The following is a 21,124-nucleotide window of genomic DNA, read 5'->3' on the forward strand; positions in this document are numbered from 1 at the left end:
TTTAGCTTTTTTGGACTACAAATTTTGCACCTTTTTAAGGAGATACAGTAAACATCAACCATTCGTTTTGACTTGGCCAAAAGTCATAGAAAGCCTGAAATTTGCACTTCTATACAAAATATCCTCAACTTGGAAGCCCTTGAGGAGAAATTCAATATTACTTTTATCAACCACCAAGGTGGTTCGTTAAGGGGTAAAGAGGGTACCTATGAACGATCTGTGCTATATTGCCTAACCATAACATGCATGTTTTGTGCTGAAAGACTTTTTAACTGCTAGTATCTTAGTGAGACTGCGGTGATAGGCTCGCCAATCTTGGACTTTTAGGATGGAGGGTTGCGCGGAATAAGGATACGTCAAACCAAGTATTTCGTAATGAATATATTATCGATATGAAAAAGCTTAGAGGGAGTCGCTTCTCCACACCCTTTTACTAATCGAAGTTACTTTTATTATGTCACACTAATCATCCTTTAGTCTACTAATAATGATCGTTCGGTGGTACTTACATGGTGATTGACGCGACCAATTATTACTTTCATTACTATTTTCATCATTTAATATTATGAATTAGAAAGGAAAAACTTAACGATGATACAAAATTGAAAATAACAATCAATTGAAATTAGATAATAAAAAAAAACACACCGATACACACAAGGAGATGGTTTGGATCGATAGTCCCACTGCTTGTAGATGGGCCTAGCCAAGGCTGGCATAGGCCACGCCGCCTTTGGGGTGGACGAGGGTTGCGCAGCACTTTGCTATCACTATGGAAAGGCCTTGTAGCCTTCGTCGTGGTGGAGTGAGAGTTCGAGCTATTAGATGATGTAAATACTAAATTATGTATTCGTCTAACGGTTTAACTTTTTAGAGCACCTAGTAGTGATCCCACAGAATTTTACATAACATCAGAGTACAAGTGCCGGAAATCACATCTTTCGAAGTTCCTTATTTGCCTTCCACCTTGTATTTCCACGCTCTACGCTTAGTTTTGATCAGGTACCTTATCCGTCTTCTAAACACGACCGTCAAGTTATTGATTTTTTTATGCTTGTCAAGACCTTTATGATTATCAACTGAAGATACTTCAAAGTAGAGAATTTCAAAAAAGAAAAACTCCTTTTCAACGATGTCATGCCGGATTTCCTCGTATCGGCATACATAGCACGATACGATGACTCCTTTTTAAGTCTAAACACTCGGGTGGTTTATGGGCCAACTAGCGACAGAAACTCTTTGCAAATTGCCCATAAGAGTGGCTGAAACATCTCCTATAACTTGTCCTCGGACAGCGTCATTTGCAGATTGTGTTCTTGACACGAGGCATAGACCACCCCATTGCTGGCCTCGATACGTTATCTTCGCCACATGGAACGGCCAAATTTTCAGACTTCACATTCATGGATTAACTTGTGACTTTGACCGAACGCTCGAGACGATCGAAGAGGGTCCTACGTCTCTGGCAGCAAAAACAGAAACCTGAAGTTAAGGTCACATGGCCCATGCCGTAATACCTTGAAATGGCGGACGAACTACAAAGAAAGCACTTGCTTCTTCGTGCGGGAAAAGCTCCTAAAAGCTGCTTCCATTGGCCAGTCAACATGCACTGCGAAGTGTGTAGCTGGCAAATCATTAAAGAAAGGAGGGTAAGACCATAATCATTTAGTAAGATCCACACCGACCAAATATGGTCCACCGTGCATCATGCACGTACACAATTTTGTGTGGTCCAAATAGTACGTTTACAGCAACTTTCCCTACAAGGAACTCAAAGTTAGGTCGGGCCGATGAACTCCAAACCTGCGAAATATTTATTCACCCGATGAATAAGATATTAAAGCATTAGTCGAAACTCGGATCAATGCTATGTTGATTGTATGATATTTTTAGTGAAGCATTGCTAATATGTCTACTAAGCTGTTTCTTTAGAAAATTCCTAATCCAATGGCTATTCGATCTTTTTTCCCTCATTCAGCTTTGAGAATTGAATTTTAGATCTCTTAGATTTAAAACTCCCTTGTTTACCATCTACAATTAATGGGGCTTTTGTATATGGTTCGAATTGATGTCATTCAGCTTTTGAGGAGATCGGGAAAATTCGACATCAATATTGTCCAAGGAGCATCAATTGCGATTTGAGGCCAATGGTGAAGATCTTGAAATTGTACGAGATTTTGGTGTAGGTACGCACCAGTAAGACTGTAAGAGTACATGTCTTAATCCCAAATAGCCAAATTCTAGGACATGTCAGTTCTAGGTGGACCAAGTCTACCTCAGAACACTGTAACTAGGTGACATGAAGCTCCACATATTATAGAGTTGAGCCTGCAAACTGCACGGACGTGGTAGAGACGTTGTATAAAATAATAATTTGTATATCGTCTTTATAATGCGCATCAAATATATTCCATTAAGTAAGATTTGAAATGTCTAAAAATGTCCACATGTTTATTCTAGAGTAGATAGATTCACTATTTATGAGGATATATAGGATTGAAATAAATTTAAATCAAGTTTTTACAAGTAAACTAAATGTTCATAGAGTTAAATTGACCACAGTGCTCGTAATAAGGGAGTTATTCAATTTTTTTAATAGAGTAAATGATTCAGTGAACTTTTAATTTTGTAACTCACTACCCCAAAAGCAAGTTTCACATGATTTTTTTTTTGGAATGACAAAATCTATATTGAAAGATGTGTTTGAATTACATATCACATGTACATTGTTGTATTTGGTTAAATTAAATCAATTTTAAGACGTGATACGTATACTTATCCTAATAAGATTTAAGAGTGCCAAACGATAATCATTTTAAGAAATAAAAAAAAGCAATCAAATTTTACATCCGTTTATAATTTAATATAGGGTTTCTTGGTATATTTCCCTAGGAAAATCTTATAGAAGAAGATGAAGGAGAGAAGAAGGAAAAATCACGTTAAAAAAAAAATCGAAAATCGTCGACTTGATAGAAAACAAACACAATTTACACTTCCGAATGCAACACATTTTATCTCTTCCTAGAGCCTACAAATCGCGCGGGGCTGAACCGAGTCAGGTCCACCGTCCGAGCCCGCCCTTCGAGCACGAGCTCCGCCACCGCAGCCCCGGTAGCGGGCCCGTTGAGGATGCCCCAGCAGCTGTGGCCAGTCGCCACGTAGCAACCTTCCAAGCCCGGCAGCTCCCCGATCACAGGGACCTCGTCCTCGGTGCACGGCAAGAAGCAGGCTTGCTCTGCCTTCACGCGCGCCCCGCCCTCTGCCGCCAAGTGAGTCGACACGGCCCGAGCCACCCGCTTCAGCACCTTTATGGATTCCGGGTCCGGCGCGACCTCATCGGGGTCGTCCGGCACCTCCTCCCGGGACGACATCCCACACAAATAGACCTCCCCTAAACAAGTTCAACCATAACTTGAATCATATTAAAAAAGATCTCAAAGATGTCGAATGGCTGGAGAAAAAAGCACATGCAGCGGGTCGACTCGACCCAAAATTTCTCCGGGGAACGGAAGCAATTAATCAACCCCACAAATTGATACATCAATTGGAAGATGGAGTCTACTTTGGTAGCTCAATTTCAAGCTACATAGAGAAAGACAGAGAGAGAGAGAGAGCACTTCCACTTCAGTGTATCAATGCTTGTACTTAGCCACATCATGATTCAGCTAAACATGTAATTGAATAGAACTAGGCATTACTAAATTTAGAAACTTAATTAGACTGAAGCTACAAAAGAATAGCCCCTTCCAATTTATGACATTCACCAGCTATACAGCAAGCAAAGCCATAGCAGAAACTAATAATTGCTTCCTACGACAATGACAGTACCATATGACTGACAGCCTTCGAAATAATTCATCCTGAAAACATGGATTCATTCATACCAGTGGGGCGAGGGTAGACTTCTGGGTCCATGGCCGGGCCGCCGGCGGCGGGCAAGAAGCTCAGGAACAGAGCTTCCGGGCCTATCGCGCCGGGCTCTCTCGGCTCCAAGACGATGCTGTGGGCCTTAAGCCCGTAGACCCCGAACAGCGACGACAGAAGCCCGAACTTACCCGACCACGGCCCGAGCGCCAGCACCACCGCGTCCGCCTCCATGACCCGCCCTCCCTCCAGCACCACCGACGACACCCTCCCCCCGCCGCCGCCGCCGCCGCCGTCGCCCGCGTCGACCCTCGCCGCCTTCCCGATCACCACCTCCAGCCCGTAGTCCCTCACGGCCTTGTCCAGCAGAGCCCGGGTGAAGAGCTGGGGGTGGACCTGGGCTGTGGTGCCCGTCGACCCGATCTCCCTCGCGGCCCGGCCCGGCCCGTCGACCCAGTAGGGCAGGACGCCGTCGCGAGGAGGGGGCCGCTTCCGCTGCTGACCCGACTCCGTTTCCGATTCCTTCACGGTGAGGCTGAGAGTGGTGAGGGCTCGGTAGCCGTAGGCCCGGGGACCGTCGAGCTCCTCGGCGAGCGCGCGGTGGAGGTCGAAGCTGGCGCGGGCGAGGGGGCCCAGGGGGCCGCCGTCGCACCAGTCGAGGGCGAGGAAGCCGCCGGCCTTCCCGGAGGCGGCGCAGGCGACGGAGGACTGCTCGACGAGGGCGACGGAGGCGGCGGCGGAGGACTTGGAGAGGAAGTAGGCGGTGCAGACGCCGATGACGCCGCCGCCGCAGACGACGACGCGCTTCGGCGGGGGAGGAGGGGTTTCCATGGAGGTACGGAGGGCGGCGACGGCGAGGGAGGTTGGGGATCGAGTTCTTGGGCTTGGGCGGGGGAGGGCGAGCGCAGGGGACGACGGCGAGGAGGAGGCCGTTGACATTGGGGAATCGATGATGATAAAGCTAATTGTTCTTCGGGAGGGGCCGTTGTGTTGCTTGGGAGATGACACGTGTCGTTTGGCCCAATTTTGGGAAGTCCGAGGGTGCCATAACCCATTTCCTTTGTTTTTGTTTTTTTTTTTTTGGAAAATGACATGGTTAGTCCCTAAATTTTGGTCCCATGAACTTTTAATTTAATTAATGTGATCTCTGAACTTTAACCCAATGTGTAATGTAGTTCATGGACTTTTCATATTTTTCAATATCGTTCATGAACTTTTGGGTACATTATGTAGTCCTTCGAGTAATTCAAGTTCAAGGACTACATTGAACATGTATAAAAAATTCATGAACTACATTGAACATGTATAAAAAATTCAAGGACCAAATTGAACAAACTAAAATTTTAGAGATTATATTGAATATTAGGTTAAAGTTCAGAAACTACATTGAACAAATTAAAAAAATCAAAGATCACATTACACATTAGGCCAAAATTTAGGGACTGTTTGTGATATTATTCCCTTTTTTATTTTTATTTTTCCGATTGTTCTACAAAATAAGTATATTCATCGATGTGATGGATGGCAAACTATAATAACGTACTGAATATGGTTTTATCAGTAGCTTACTTACAGTAGAGTCGTCCGTCTGCACCAATTTGTAGATGTAGAGAGATGCGAAACAAAATAGCGTTGAGGGAACAAAGTAAAACAAAAGAAACGACGTAGTTTGGAAAGCAGAACTTGATGAGGTAAATTGTGTTTTTTTCTTATCGATTGTTGGGAGTCTCGAGGTTCTTGTCAAGTACAATAGTGAGTCTCGACGAATCCGAAATACCCCGACAGTTGGTCTTGTCTGAGAAAGAAACGATGGTCAGCGTAAGAACGCGCCGAATGAATCATATACCGGTAATTCACCAACTATCCCCCCACTTCACTACAGGGGGAAGCAGATCATAAAAGAAAGAATGGACTAGTCAATGCTAATGTCACAACAGCACAGGCAAAGGAATTCTTCCGGCTTTTAATGGGCAGAGAATTCCACGGTATCAGAGTTGTTAACCGATGGCATCCCCTGATTAATTGGAAATGGTAGGGAACGGAGCAGTGGATGCTCCGGCGATGCTCACTCATCTTTCCTCTTTCCTTTCCCTTCTGAAGCTTTGGACCCTTCATATGCAGAGAGGAAGAAGGTGCTTTGGTTCTTCTGTAGGAACCTGCATTTTGAAGCATGATACAGAAACTGATCTTAAAAGGCATATCCTCATTAGTTGCAAGAAGAATAGCTGAGTTATAATAATGGATCTCGAGCAGATCTCAAAACAATGAAGCATTTGAAAAGATGCGGACACCACTGTTGAAAAGACAAAGGGTATGAATCGGTACTTGAGAAAGTCGAGCAGCTTCTGCTGCAACCGCGTCAAGGTTTCCTCTTCAATGTTCACATGAGCCAATAACTCGGGCAGCTTTACTGAAATCCAGAGATTGCAGCATATTAGGGATTTACTAGACAACCTGATCACTTTTCTGTAATGGAAAATTGAATTATACTTGTAAAAGTCAATAGCCAAGAGATGTTCTCCCCTGAAGTTTAAACAACATTTGACCACAGCCGCTTATATGACAATACCAGACAACAAAGACCAGGGAAAAGCTAATCAGCAACCTCTCATTCATAAGTACCAGTTAGCAGTCTCGCACTCACTTGTAAAGTTAGCCCCCCCAAAAAACACATTTGAATTTAGAAATATTTCAAGCAAGCTCAGGCTATGGTGGTAGTAGTTGAAGTTCTAAAGAACTAAGCTATCGCAATTAGATCATGTAAAACTGCCAACAACATATCTAAAATCTTGAACTTGCATAGAAAAGCATAGTCTCTCTTCGCTCTCTCTCTCTAAACTTCAAAAGCTCCTGAGTAGCCAAAATACATCTTCAATACTTATTCCTGACAATAAGTGGGTATTGACTAAATCCTGTGGTGTGGAAATTGATTTAAGTAGAGAGGCATGTTAAAGGTCCCAAAAAATCAAACCCTATCATTATGAGTACAGCATGCATCATCTCAAGTGTACTAAAATTTGCACAGGATGCGAATGTAGAAAATATTGGAATAATGTTAGTAAAATCTCAAGGAAGGAAAGACTAGTAAAACCGCCTCCACCTCCGTAATTCTTAACTGACCTGCGAGTAAAAGGGCATTGCAACAACCGCAGATTCATGACAGGCATAAGTGAACTTTAACGGATTATGGAATAAAGAACATATGAAAGGATGATACTTGGAGTCAAGCATACGAACCAAAAAGCCTCAGGAGATGTTCAGCACCGTAAATAGTTGATGGAGAGATGTCATCTACAACTGCTTCGCGATACTGTTGGCGCTCCTTTTTGTACAAGAGCATCACGGGCAATGCTATGTCAAAGTAACAACGCAATCCTTTCAAGATTTCTCCTATTAAGTCGGTCATCCTATATCGTCATCACAAGCGAAAGGTGAAAAACTTGGAACTGAAGTTAGGGGTAAAATCATCAGGATGAGAACTGTAAATGAGATCCCATTTGCCTATTTTCCAAAGAATTAACTGAGAATACAATGCACTTTGTCTATAGCTAAGGTAGCAGAGTGTTAGCTAAAACTTGCTACTGGCACAATGTGCTCTGTGAAAAGTTCAAGTAGCAGTGCGCAGCTAAAAAAATTTTACCGGCATGAATATGCTTATTCATAGTGAATATCACTTTCACCTCCCAAAGAACTTATAGAAATTTGAGATCTCAGAGAAATTTGGAAAAGCAGTTTCTCTTAGCTTTCTCTTACACACAGCTAGGTTCCCTTAGATATATTTAGACACATAAAACAAATACTTGTCCAATGACAATGTCACTGTTCCATTTCAACAATACAAATTCAGAGTGCCAGAAATGGATCATAGAGAAGAGAAGTCTGAATAAGAAAAACAACCAAATTACATTCCAAACATTTTCATCCTTCGAATATATCTTATTTGATATCCATCACAAAAGAAACGTGCCAGCACAAGAGAAAGCACTGGATCCAGGAGATAACATTACAAGAACATCCAGTCTATAAATTAAAACATGAGTTGAAAGAAGTACAGTTGAAAGAACCAAAGAGGGATGACTTCAAGTTCTCACGGTGATAGCATCTAATATTTGTGAACATATTTGGCCAATTAATTATGCAGGGTGTGGAAATGTGTATATGTGCACACCCTTGTGCATGCGTGAGCATGTGCAAGCATGCGTGCCTATATGTCAACAAAGACTCATGCACGAGTGGTTGTGCAAACAATAATTATCTCAATGTAAAAGCAAAATTTTCGACAAAGCACCATGGAAGTATAATTCATTTGGACCACTGTAATGCAGTTGATATCATATAAGGACAGTATGTGAACCTACATGCCATCCTTCTTGGACCTGTATTCCAAGTAATTTGTGAAAATATCATCAACACTCGGAGAACGGGGAAGTTTAACAAGCTGCAGGGAAAAAAAGAAAATTCAAATTAATCATATAATTGATAAACCAAAATCAACAAAATCAACAAAACATTCAAAGATGAATAATGAGTAAAATTAGTGAACTTCTTAAATGACATGCTTAAAGCACTATACAATCATCAGATATTTATCCTAAATGCACACAAACTATTCAAGTGATGGGAAAATAAAACTATTGCTCTTGGATACGGTTCAGCATGCATTTAAGGAAAAAAAATTTGATTGTTCATAGTTACCTTATCCCTCTGAGTAACAAATTCCCAGTCATCAACAAGTTGCTTCCTTAATGCTGATGGAATTTGAATCTTGACAGGCTTCTCCACTGATTCATTGTCTTTCTATCAATTGTACAACTACAGTTAGACGATAACTACAAAAGAAAGCATTCTTAAAAAAGTAGCACTGCTGGAATATATGATGATTTCAAAATGAAGCCTATTTCGCTCCCTGTATAGAATAAAGGAGAAGCTTTGATTAGACTATGGATACCTTAACTGCTAATTGTTAGTCCGGGTGATTAAACGAAAAGCCTGAAACTTCTTTAATTGCTGTGCTTTGGGTTGCATTCCAATTTAGTCCTTGTACTTCTCATTGTGCCAATCTAAGTGCCTCTACCTTATCATCTTGCAATATAAGGATATTCACCAGATTGGTAGGGAAATCTGAGATTATGTAGTTTGGCCATTGGCATTCCTACTGTAAATTGTCACATAAAAGAGATAATGATCTGCACTTCGGAGCACAATTTCCTCCAATTACAATCCCCAAATGCACCTTAAGGGCTTTATATTGGATATAAGCAACTGTTACATTTTGACTTAAGAAAATTTTATTTTCTCTGTGTGATCTGTAGGAATGTCAACCGCAAACCATCAACATCTGTGGAAATTGGTTGAACGTCCTTAAATTGGCAAGATGATTAAGTCTATGGACTACAACTGTAAGTACAGGGACAAAAGCGAAAAGGAAAGATTTATGAAATTTACGCTAGTCTTTTTAACTTATCAATTGACTGATAAAGTTAAACTTTGAAAAACGAAGTCAGTCAAGTCCTTTTATTACTTCCTATGATGATAGTGAATCCTAGGGGAGCTTGAGAATTGTATTTGTTTTAAAACTTCTAACAGAGTTGCTCCTGCTTTTTTCGAAAAATGGTTACTGATGGTCGCAATTTGTTCGACAGAATTTCATGGAAAATGCGTAAATCATGTAATTAGTCCAATTCTATACTGCTTTCATAAATGGAGCAATTTCTAAGAAGGTCCACAGAAAACATAAAAACCCTAAATACAACTCTAATTCGCTGATATGACCAACTTATACTTCAATACACCTTTGATTAAACATATGTATATGTGTAGATCATTAAAGTAGAAGTAAAACCTATTCAATAGACTTTGATTATATCATCGTCGTAACATTTTATCAGATCTTGACTAAAACAAGCATAGCTTTAGATAGAATAACTAATCTGATAAAACTTGCTCAAAATGCCTCTTGGATATCGTTTTTATGAGTCAACATTTCCGTCAAGATAATAAAAGACTATTAAGTTCTTTTTAAAACATTTCACTCTTTTCATTCAATTACCTAGTATCTTAAAAGATATTCAAAGAGAGATGGTGTTGGGAACAAAAATGTATCCTTCTCAATATATTCATTCTCCTCCACTCTTAAGGTAACGTTAGTTAATGCAATATAACTAAAGCCAATAATAACACAAGGCCCCCATAATACAATAGTTATGAGCCGAGGGGAGAAAACACGTGTTGCCATTGACCATGGTAGTGTTTGACACATATTACCAACAAAAATCAAACCAGAAGTGAGGATGATGCCATGATACAAACCAGACCTCAACGCCAGCTTCACTCTTTCGCTTCTTGCCTTTCGTCACTGCAACCAATTTATAGATCAGTTGTAACAACTTATTTAGCATAACCCAACATAATTTTCAAACACAAACAAACAAATATCTATTAGCTAAATGAAAGTGTCTTCCACATGACTCTAATAGCAAGTGTACATCTTTTGGAGAACACTTGGGGCTCCACCTTCGCACCCCTAGACTTCTTCTCCTCCACCATTTCCTTTATGAATCAGAAAAGAAAATCACCAAATAATGGGACCCCTATGAGCATAATCTCACATTGGCAAGGGGTGCAGCTGTAGAGTGGGCCTGTGGTTAATAAGGCTCCCAGATGACTCTGGAAACCATACTCCTTTTGGTGAACACTTGCAGCTCTGTCTTTGCAACCCTACTTATTTACCTCTTCCACTATTACCCTTTGCTATACCAAAAGAGGGAAAAAAAAAGACTAAAAGTGTTTTCCATATATGCATCAGTTACTTATCTCCCAAATAGTCAATCCCACAATAGATATTTCTTTCATTTCTAAGTAGAATGAGTTCGGGAGTTCTTCTTAAAGATTAAGAGGAAGAGTTGGCCAGTGAATAAACTATCAGACCTTTCGTACATGAGGGCCATGTAAACCATAACAAACGCAAATAGCAAGGGAGGAGGAACAGGTCTGATAAGTTTAGGTATTGCAAAAAGTCTTATCACAGAAAATTCAAAATTCATAATGCCAAAGAACAAGTTTGATAATTCTAGGTATTAAAAGTTTGATGTCTCAAGCAACTTGAAATTAGACTATTGAAAAAATATCTATTATCTAGAAGAAATAAATTCACCAGAGGTGATTGATAGAGGCAAATTTATCACATTAAAGCACATTCACACTGCCATATGAAACACAAATTCCATCGTTTGTACCCTTCTTTTTATTATATCTCTTTGTGCCAATATCATATGCAAATCCGGGGACAAGAAAAGAATAAACGAGGCCCGTAATGATGCTCCATTAAAACAAACTGTAGTAGTGAAGAAAACAAGTGTAAGAGTTAACAGATACGGAAGCAGAAAAATCGCAGATCAAGTCCACTCTCAACATTCAGCAACCAGAAAGAGAACCGGACAGAAAATGTAATTGCTGGTCAACAGTATTATTCACTATCCCTGAGAGCAATGTAAAGTCCAAGCAACATAGAAACCCGTTGGACATGTACTGCAAGTTGTTGGGCTCAGCTTACAGTCAATAGCAGTTTAATTTACTTTATCATGAAGAAGACCTCATCTCAAAGACCTTTCACTTAACCCAATAGCAAACAACGTGCAAATTGCCAAGATGGACTTGAATTCAGCAGGGAAAAAGACAGTATCAGAGAACAAGAAAACGAAACATACCAGTGCTCTTAACATCCTCCTTATCGACTTTCGCATCTACAAAATTTTGAAAAACACAGTAAGACGTACAGATGGCAAAAGGCAAGCACCGACACACCCGACAATGTTCAGCAACTCGCAAAAATGAGACTTTTGTTATCATAATCACTACCCAATGATTTCAAAAGAAGGTGTTCCCTAAATGAATTCCATGTGCAGATAGAAAGAAATAATTGCTTTCCAATCAGAATGGACTTTTCCAAGCCAAGTCCTGAAACAGTAAATATCCTAGATTTGTGGACAACTGCAATAAGCATAGGACAAAATCTGGAGTCTGGACTGCATCTACCAGGAAAGATCAAGCAGGTCTTGGAGCAGATGCAGCAGTAACGACTATTCTCTATAATTTGTACATACATTTGCATAAATAATTAACTTGGCACTTAAAACAGCATTTATGACAACATTTGTTCCTACCAAGTAAAGCATATTTCCCACAATAACCGCTACAACTCTTCTAGCAAGCGACAGGCCACAGTGGTGCATAATATGAAGGCCTCACTGGTAGAAAGCTATACATGGTGAGGCCCCTGAATTACTAATTTCTTTTTTCAAACTCAAATAGAAAGCGTGTTATAGCCGTTGTACTGCCTTAAAAGACAAGAAAAACCCTGGCTTAATTTTGAAGAATATATTCAGGTAGGATGGGGTTGAGAAGCAAGTTAAAGAAAACCATCCGAAGCATAGTGGGAAAGGGAGAAAGCCAGCCAAGCCTGAAAGTCTCCCGTTTTCCAAAGAGAGAAGGTCCTTTCCCTAAGGATGAAGTCTATAAAAGTTATTTTAATAAGTGATCTAGAATTTTATTAATGGAAGCACTTGCCAACTACGGCCATCTGTTGGCAAAGGATGGGCGAATGTTATGGCATATCAATAGATACAGTTATTTCTCAAAATTCTTCTTGTGCCTCTACGACTTAATCTAAGACCATTCAAGTGCATCCCTCAGTTTTCAAAAAAAAAAAAAAAAAAAGAAAACCCAAAGTTATGTTTCATATGCTAACAAATGTAGGAAATCGAAGATACATCATCAAACGGGGCATCCCTCTGTTCTGGAATGGCTCCCATAAGAGGTCTTATAAAAATCAAGAATTTCCTTCTGACAGTTAGAATTACTAGCAAATTTATCTTGTCCGCTTTTAACAAAAGTTTTTTGGTGACCAAAAACAATTATACAAAAGAACTTTCCTATAAATTTTTACAGCATATTTCCTTCACACGAAAAGTTATTCTAATGCTCATTAATTTGGGTATGGTATTCCCATAGTAATTATGATATCAACATTTGCTCCCTCACGAAACTTTCCAAATGACAACCCAAGACAGACACAATCAAGGCCCTCCCTAATATCCATTTAAGGAGTTGAATTCCATTGCCGCCATTCTTGTCTTGGCCATCTTCAATTTCCCATGGTTGCACCATGGAATCTCTCCTTCATTACTCTTTTTTCTTTTTTTGGTCGGACTCCTTCATTACTCTATTTGTCCATATTCCTTTGCTTATTGATTGAACCCTAACTTGTTGAGATATAAACTATTTGACGCACAGAATTTGCAATAGGTAAGTCTATCACCACATAATACTTTCATGAACATATTGAATCAAATAAAGTTCCAGAATTGTACTTAAAAGTCACTCTAAGATTGCAAATGGGAGCATAAGTGAAATTCCTTGTCAAAATTCTGTGAATTGAGCATGTAGACCTCAAATGGCTAATCTATTTTGCAAACCGCACTAAAAATATCTATCCCAAGAAATAGCTATTGTATTCTTGCTTCCATTTCTCAAATTAATTGAGCTATCAGGTTTAGCTTCTTTCCCACATAAAATTGAGCAATGATACTTAAACATGCATGATGCATATTACATACAATCATGTAGGTCGCCAAAATTTATAAATGTCATAAAATCCCATGAAAACTCATTTCCACCAGATTTAGTTCATGTTCAAATGTTGTGCTGTTTTAAAATTTCTCAAAATACATGTGCCTAAATTATTTCTAGACATAGTGAACATATACGTATTCTTGTAGCCTGCCTTATCTGAGATGGAAATTGAAAGAGGACGATTTCCTTGTGGAAGAAGTAAGCATCTATATGAAAACTAACTAAAAAAATTCACCAAGGTGGTAATTTTGGTCAAAATGTCAACATCAAGAAGAACAAGGTTCTCTTCCACTGACATCACATAAGAATGTGCTTGAACACCAGCAAATACATTGGTATGGTTGCAATATGAAAGTAATCACAGTGTAAAGCAGCATCAAAGCTTGCAAAGTAAAGTTAAATACATTGTGAAGAAACTAACCGGTAATGCTTTTTGGCTTACTCTGAATCATACGACCTGACTTTGGGTTCTTGTCTACGCCTTGTTTCTTATCAAGAACTTGCTGCTTCAAGATATTTTCCTCAGTATATTTCATTAGACGCTCTGGGCCTACCCATTCATCCCAACTGTTGGCAAAGGCAATAGAAATTATTTATACACTACTTTTTTTCTCACTTTAGGTGCCAGGAACTTTATGACTGACATACTAAATGCAATGTGGTAGCATCTCAAACAAGACATTACGAAGGGGAATTGGACACTTGTTACTTCTTCTTTGCCATCGGTTTACAGGATATGCCACAACCAGACTACATGTTTATACACCTTCCTCTGTACAACTTCAAGATTCAAAAAGCAGTCCAATACAGTTCAATCCTATGACAGACACAAAAAATTTCATTGCATCTTCATTTAGGTTTTCAAAACAAAATGGCGATTTGAAAAATGTGGGGAAAGAACTCTGGCTAGGGTGGTGGACAGGACAAGCACGACAGAGCACAATATTTTGCAGGACCCATGTTATTTCAAGTAGAGACCCAAAGGAGAAGAAAATAGAGATCAATGCCTGTTAAAGATAACAGCGATATTTAACTGAAAGCCATGAATCATAAGGAGAGAAATCTGTATTTGCAACAAGAAAAGTAAAAGTATTGGCCATATGCCCACTACAATGACACCTAATGTCTTTGGAAGTCCGAAAGACACATGATGGAGATAATGCAACATTTCCAGTCAATTTCAGCAACAAATTAATGCATCAGATGATTGACACATTCATTTTTTAAGTGAGTCAAAATAATATGACCAGCGGACCAGTTCAAATAATGCAAAGGGAAGGGAGAGACTGCAGATGAAAATATGCTTATTTCCACAACTTTCCATCACCAATCCGCAACGGTCCACTGATTTCAAGCAGACATCATGTTTCATGAGAGTTAGACAGTAGAAAGGGTAGGATATTCACTGTACTGAAGGTGATTGAAAATGCTCACTTTTTGTTCCATCCCTGCAAAGCAGTAAGAGAAACATCATTAGATATGGTTTCGGGTAAATAAAGTCTAGAGATATACTTGATATAATGAATTCCCTCGAGATATTTTTCTTGAAGGATTGACAGCTTTATCAGACGAAAAGCATGCTATAAAGACGACATAAGATTGCTTCAGCTGCTGCAGGTGCAAAAGTAAAAGACAATAAACTACTTACAAGGTAGTGAACAAAGTATCTCCATTCATTCTTCCGAACCTCAGCCTTTTGAACCTAATCATAAAAACCATAAAGCCATTTAACTAGATAGAACAATGAACATGTCACATCAGACACGTCATGTTATATATAATTTGACACAGGAGAAAATGAAAAAAGACAAGCAACTCATTTAGATAAAATGCCATATCCTTTTTCTAATTCTATATCAAACATTTTCAGCCTATACTAAATGCAAAGACAGAAAATTCCAAATCGAACCGCATCATCAGTCATCAAATCAAGTAACAAAATGTCATTGACGGATGTAACTATAAGTACCCCAGCTATTTTTCTGTCAACCATTTACAAATAAGGAAAAGACTAATTCTGGTCAACCATTTGATTCACATATTAAGCAACTGGATGAGATTGTGTTGAAGCAATTGCACATTTTGTATAACATATCAATCCTTACACTTTTTTGTTACTCTCAGTTGATGCTCTTACTTCAAAATAATATGAGAAACCACCAAAAAGACCATTCTCCAACTTTTCTTTCCATCTTTGCAGAGACCAACGAGTGGTTAGAGTAAAGACAACCGATATTGTATATTAAATCATCACCTAGGAAAGAACTAAGCAAATGATATTGATTACCAAAGCAAACTAGGAAGACCCTATGTATGCATGCTTTCTTCCAACATATACACGTTTTACTTTTTACTAAAAGAAAGAGGGGAACTAAATATCTGAACTTCCTTACCAAAAAAAAAACTAAATATCTGAACTATTGCCCGATGAAGAACATTCAACATTAGCCAATACAAATTGCTGACGAAAGTGTAAAACCAAAGTTAAAGTGTACCATTAGACCAAGCAGGCCACATGCATAAACTCCATCACACACTATGCTCGTAAAAACAGTACCCTAACCTAATTGTTTAAAAAAAACAACGAATGAATGACCAAAAGCGATTAACATAAGATGGTGTGAAGCTCCTGCAAACCAGACATATTCATCTTGAGATGGCAACGGCAAATGCGCCGATGGAAAGCATGTGTCGACAAAATAATTTTATAGAGCAATCCAAAATCAAATGGGATACATTCCCGCTAAAAATTGTATTCGAAACGCAGTGAAAGAAAATGATGCAGCAACTTGACCAAATTTTAATCCAAATTGGGAACAAACTCCCATTAAGCATTTTTTTTTCCTACCAAATCCATGTCAAAAGATCTTGATTGTCTGTGTGCACATAGCGTAAGGAACATTCGATAAGCCCGAGCTCATCATCTAGAAGTCATTTACTCAAAGGGTAAGTGTATTGATTACCTACAGCAACGGCAACTTCGCACGCCGACAGAGGAATGATTAAACGAGAAACAGAAAGCATAGAGTACAGCGACACTAAAACCAACAACAGAACACGAAACAGTCCACCAAAGCAGGATTCTACACAGCATCCTATCCTAAAACGCCAATGAGGCCGCATTTCGTCACTTTCTACAAACCCAATGGCCAAACAAAAGAGCCCTCTTAAGCCCCTCTCGTATCACTTTCGAATTCTTATGACACAGCCAATCTCAGGCTGAGCAGAACCTGGGCAGAACGTAACAAGCTCAAAATCACCCAACTACGACGAAACACTATCGATACCAGCAAGCAAGCAAGCGCACGAAGCTGCTCCTTAAGCAACGGAATTACCAAAACACGAGAAGGGTGAAGGAAAAATAAGATAATGGAGAGAGGAGGAGGAAGAGAGAGAGAGAGAGAGAGAGAGAGAGAGAGAGAGAGAGAGAGAGACTATGCCTTGGCCTCGTAGATCCGGGGGCCGTGGAAGGCGAGGACCTTCTCCCCCTCGGAGAAGACAGTGGAGGCGGAGTTGGGAGGGTTGCCGCCGCCGCTCGAATTGTCGCCGTCGCTGCCTGACTCGCCCTTGGATGAGCTCCCCATTTCAGCTTCCTTCGACATAGACGCTCCCGCAGAGAGAGAGAGAGAGAGAGAGAGAGAGAGAGATGAGAACACGTGCTGAGGGCCTATGCAATTGGCGTGGAGCGGAGTTTCAAAAGAAGATTAATTCAATGGTTTTCAATGAAATAATACAAAAAAAATAAATTGAAATAATACTTTTTTAATAACTATAAAAAATTTCATATTAGTTAAAAAAAATTGCTTCAATTTTCAATAATGTGTAATTATCATAATCCTCTCTTAAGTGAAACTCGGATGCTAATGGATTTTGCTAAACAGGGGCAAATAATCCTCTCGCGAGGTGGCGCCTAAGCTTCGTACGGACTCCCTCCCAAACCATACCGATCGCAATAGGGGGTTTCTAAAATTCGCTCGTGATTATATTTACTAGTCGAGTTAAGAGCCAGTAGACTGCGGAATATCGATCGCAATAGGGGGTTTACTTTTGTGACCGATCGCAATAGGGAATTTCTAAAATTTGTTCATGATTATTTTACAGCACTCACTGACCTATTTACTAGGCAAATTAAGAGCCTGGTAGACTTCAATCGGCTTATTTATGTGAATCGGAGTATTGGGTTCTCAGACTTGGTTATGTTAGATTAAACTAAAGGCCTTGGATTGGTAATTTTGGTCCTTTTCAAAGAAAGCTTACAATTTTGAGTGATTTTTATTTCCTAACATGCATCTACATGTCCATGTATTCACGGTACTATCAAACATTTAAAAAGTTACCGAATACAAATAATGATTTTTATTTCCTAACATGCATCTACATGTCCATGGATTCACGGTACTATCAAACATTTAAAAAGTTACCAAATACAAATAATGATTTTTATTTCCTAACATGCTTGAGGAACAGCTGCACAGGAAGAAGAGGAGAAAAAAAAACCCACCTCATAACCTGATTTTAACTCAATTTGGGAAATTTCTTTATCTTTTATCCCATCACAAATTCTACACAAAATTGCCCCCGTTCTAGTCGCCGGAAATGTCGGTTGGTAAACATTTGGCCAGTCGGCAAGATTAGACCCTTATTTGAAAATGATTGGCCACTTAAGGCCTTTATTTGGAATAAAGTTCACTCCAGACCATTTTTTGAAAAAAAACAAATGATTCTATTTCAGGCCATTATTCAAAATTTTCCCTAAATTAAATAGTGAAAAAAGACAGAATATAATAACTAAACCGTCTCGGACAACAATTAAATAAGGCCTTCTTATAACATCTCGGGATAGGACCTCGTAAGTGATAAATGGAAAGTTTTCACAAATACTCATGTAATTTAATATGAGCTGCTATTGAATATGGAAAATTGAAGGCAATTTAATCTAAAATGAATAGCAATCCTAGAAGAACAAATTCATGAGTATACAACAAATTTGCGAATGAACCTAAATATCCCTAAATCCACCTCTAGACATATTTTTGTGATTTTTTTTTAATGAAGATGCAAACTAAAATGACTAACATGCAAGATGGTGATTTTTTATATTTTCCATTTTACTACATGTGATTTATGGATAAAAACGTGCAAATATGGCAACTAAATAATAATGCAAAATCTTAGATATGTCCAAATATGAGCACACTAATATATGCAAATGTGATTTTTTTCTAGATATGTAAATATTCACAATGCAGTTACCTAAACGCAGAATATCAAATAAAATTGAAAATATGATTTCATTAAAAATTCTTTTTAACATGCAAATATGGATATATGATCAATGTCCATACCATAAGCATGGCATGAATGATTTTGATGAAAAGTAATTACGTGCAATGCAAATGTGAAATTAAGTGCGATGACGTGCTCTGAAATATCCCATCAATACGTATTTTCATGAAAATCCTAACATGGACAGAAAAAGTATAACATTACAATACTGCGAAAGAGCTCTCGGATTGGTCAAATGTCTCCAATTCTCAAGTGAACTTAGCTCCTCAAATATGTGACTTGGAGTAAGTTGAGTGACTATGACATCACTTTAATAGATGAGATAAAAGTCTTTTCATTGGAGTCCGTGAGAAAGTCCTTTTTGATCGGAGAATTTATTCAATTCTCGAGGTAAACCTCGTGATCATTGAATTTATCAAGAAGATGACTTTTTCTCGATGAGGCATTCGAATTATGCACGACGACTAATTATAATGGACTTATGAATGTTAATATTTCGTGTACGAACACTTGATTATTTCATCTTGCATTTTCTTTGAATTGAATATGTTGTTTCTTATGAATTTTTGTTTTGTCCAAAGTTACTTTGCTGGATGTTTTCTTAGATCAATCGGGTATCCATAGCAAAAGCAAATTGCATGTTAAGACTTTCACTTGGTGATTCCAAATCCAACCCATCATTTCCAGGTAAGTTTGCATGATGATTATTTCCGTCACATCAGAAGAAATCCTTCAGGATTTTCTGAATTTTGACACTGATGAAAGAACTACTCGGGACTTTACCTTATTGGAAGAACTCTCGGGGGCAATTATTCATTTAAAACAGTTTGCGGGTAACCTAGAGGATAAACTCTCTTGAACCTTTCCTTGGTCGTAAGAACTCCTAAGGTGCTAGCTCTTTGGTTGAAAGAATTACGTTGGTGACGTAAAAGTTAGGTCCCTGGTCGTAAGACCTACAAATGCAACCTCAAATCCTAACAGAAGTTAGGTCCTTGGTCGGAAGAACTGTGAAGACGTTAGGCCATTGGTCCTAAGAACTGCGAAGGCGACATCTCATACGCCGACCAAAGTCAGGTCCCTCGTCGAAAGATCTCCTAAGATGTTAGGTCCCTGGTCGTAAAAAACGGTGAGGGTTGTGTGTGTGTAAGTGTGAGATAATGGGCATAAAAACAAAAGGAAGGAAAAAACAAAAAGAGAGGACGTGAGAATTGGAGCAGAGGAGCCAAAGCAACAAAATAGAAAGAAAACAAGTGTGTGCATTCGGTGGAGCATGGGGTGCGAATTTGGCTGAAGGAATTGGTGGAAGGAGAAGGTTTGTTTGGAGAGCAAAACGTGAAGAATTCAGCCAGCGTTGAAGCTACACCGTGAGTAATTTAAGCGAGTCCTCGTTGTCGTTTTGCTAGTCGAAATTCGCCAATTCTTTGAACCGAAAAAAAGGCCTACATTCGTTGTACCATTGAGGTAAAAATCGGAATTATATATACTCTTGTTTCTCTGTTCGATTCTCTCGTATAAGCCTACCAAGAGTTTACTTTAATTTGCCCAAGTATTTGTCCCTCTATGCATTCATAACCCAAATTGGAAACACGGAGGCATTCGTCTTGAATATGGTTTAATCCGAACCGATTGCCTTTGCTTTTAAATTTTGGTTTAATGTTTTCTCGTGGATATGTTTGAATTGATGTCGTAGCTTGCACCGTTTTAGTCTATTTTAGGGCTCGCGCTATTTTCATCCCTTATTATCTCATGACACCCTTTATCACTTTGATTTGACTATATTATCCCTTGCGGGTCTCACTGTTGATTTAAGATTATTTTTCCTATTCTTCTTCATTTTCTTTTTCAATTTTTCTAGAAATGAAATTACCCATGTTCCTGTTAAAAAACATTTGTTAAGGTTAAATGTAAGGCTCACTCTTGATTTAAGATTATTTCTTCCATTCTTTCTTCTTTTTTTTGATTTTTTCCTTGTCTTTCTCCATTTAGAACAAAATTGGAGTTCCTATTTTCCAAAAAAAAATAGTTTATTTGGTAGATACCTATCGAATTATTGTGTTAATGAGTTGATACTTTTCTTTTTTTGTACTAGGAAACTATTATTTGAAAAATTACCTAAGCATAGGTAAGATTGAAAAGAACCTTTTACCAGTTTTTGTACACATTTTGTTTAATTATAACATTAATATATGTCATTATATTGTAGTCTGTGTATTTTATTTGCTCAACTTTCAATTTATTTGGTGAATCTAGTAGTCCAATAACCATTATTTTTCATGCTATCATTGCATGATGTTTTAAATGATACTTTAAAACAAATATATAAATATGACAAAGTTAAGCACAT

The 21,124-nt window shown here is 38.7% G+C and overlaps 2 protein-coding genes across 2 annotated transcripts; both read right to left on the reverse strand.

Moving 5' to 3' along the window:
* Positions 1–2,797: 2,797 nt before the first annotated feature.
* On the reverse strand, positions 2,798–4,862 carry LOC115676985 (putative oxidoreductase TDA3). The gene is made up of 2 exons (XM_030600038.2): positions 3,885–4,862; positions 2,798–3,391 (listed from the first exon to the last, which is right to left on the reverse strand). The coding sequence occupies exons 1-2, from the start codon at positions 4,801–4,803 to the stop codon at positions 3,012–3,014; spliced, it is 1,299 nt and encodes a 432-aa protein (XP_030455898.2). The 5' UTR covers positions 4,804–4,862; the 3' UTR covers positions 2,798–3,011.
* Positions 4,863–5,547: 685 nt separating this feature from the next.
* Positions 5,548–17,164, reverse strand: LOC115676903 (protein MRG1). The gene is made up of 10 exons (XM_056307884.1): positions 16,935–17,164; positions 15,129–15,196; positions 13,916–14,061; positions 11,571–11,606; positions 10,179–10,219; positions 8,560–8,661; positions 8,223–8,302; positions 7,102–7,271; positions 6,190–6,274; positions 5,548–6,020 (listed from the first exon to the last, which is right to left on the reverse strand). Exons 1-10 carry the CDS (start codon positions 17,094–17,096, stop codon positions 5,930–5,932), a joined length of 981 nt encoding a protein of 326 aa, XP_056163859.1. The 5' UTR covers positions 17,097–17,164; the 3' UTR covers positions 5,548–5,929.
* Positions 17,165–21,124: the final 3,960 nt, after the last annotated feature.

Source organism: Syzygium oleosum, unplaced genomic scaffold, assembly GCF_021117445.2.
Source record: "Syzygium oleosum isolate NSW1041296 unplaced genomic scaffold, Sole_v2.1 Sole_v2.61, whole genome shotgun sequence".
Taxonomy (NCBI): Eukaryota; Viridiplantae; Streptophyta; class Magnoliopsida; order Myrtales; family Myrtaceae; genus Syzygium; species Syzygium oleosum.

Coding starts and splice junctions, on each gene's coding strand:
- LOC115676985 (XM_030600038.2), bottom strand. CDS start 4,803: ATGTCAACGGCCTCCTCCTCGCCGTCGTCCCCTGCGCTCGCCCTCCCC. Junction 3,392..3,884: donor AGTCTACCCTCGCCCCACTG/GTATGAATGAAT, acceptor GAACTTGTTTAG/GGGAGGTCTATTTGTGTGGG.
- LOC115676903 (XM_056307884.1), bottom strand. CDS start 17,096: ATGTCGAAGGAAGCTGAAATGGGGAGCTCATCCAAGGGCGAGTCAGGC. Junction 8,662..10,178: donor AGAGTGAAGCTGGCGTTGAG/GTCTGGTTTGTA, acceptor TACAATTGATAG/AAAGACAATGAATCAGTGGA. Junction 6,021..6,189: donor AAGCTGCTCGACTTTCTCAA/GTACCGATTCAT, acceptor TTCAAAATGCAG/GTTCCTACAGAAGAACCAAA.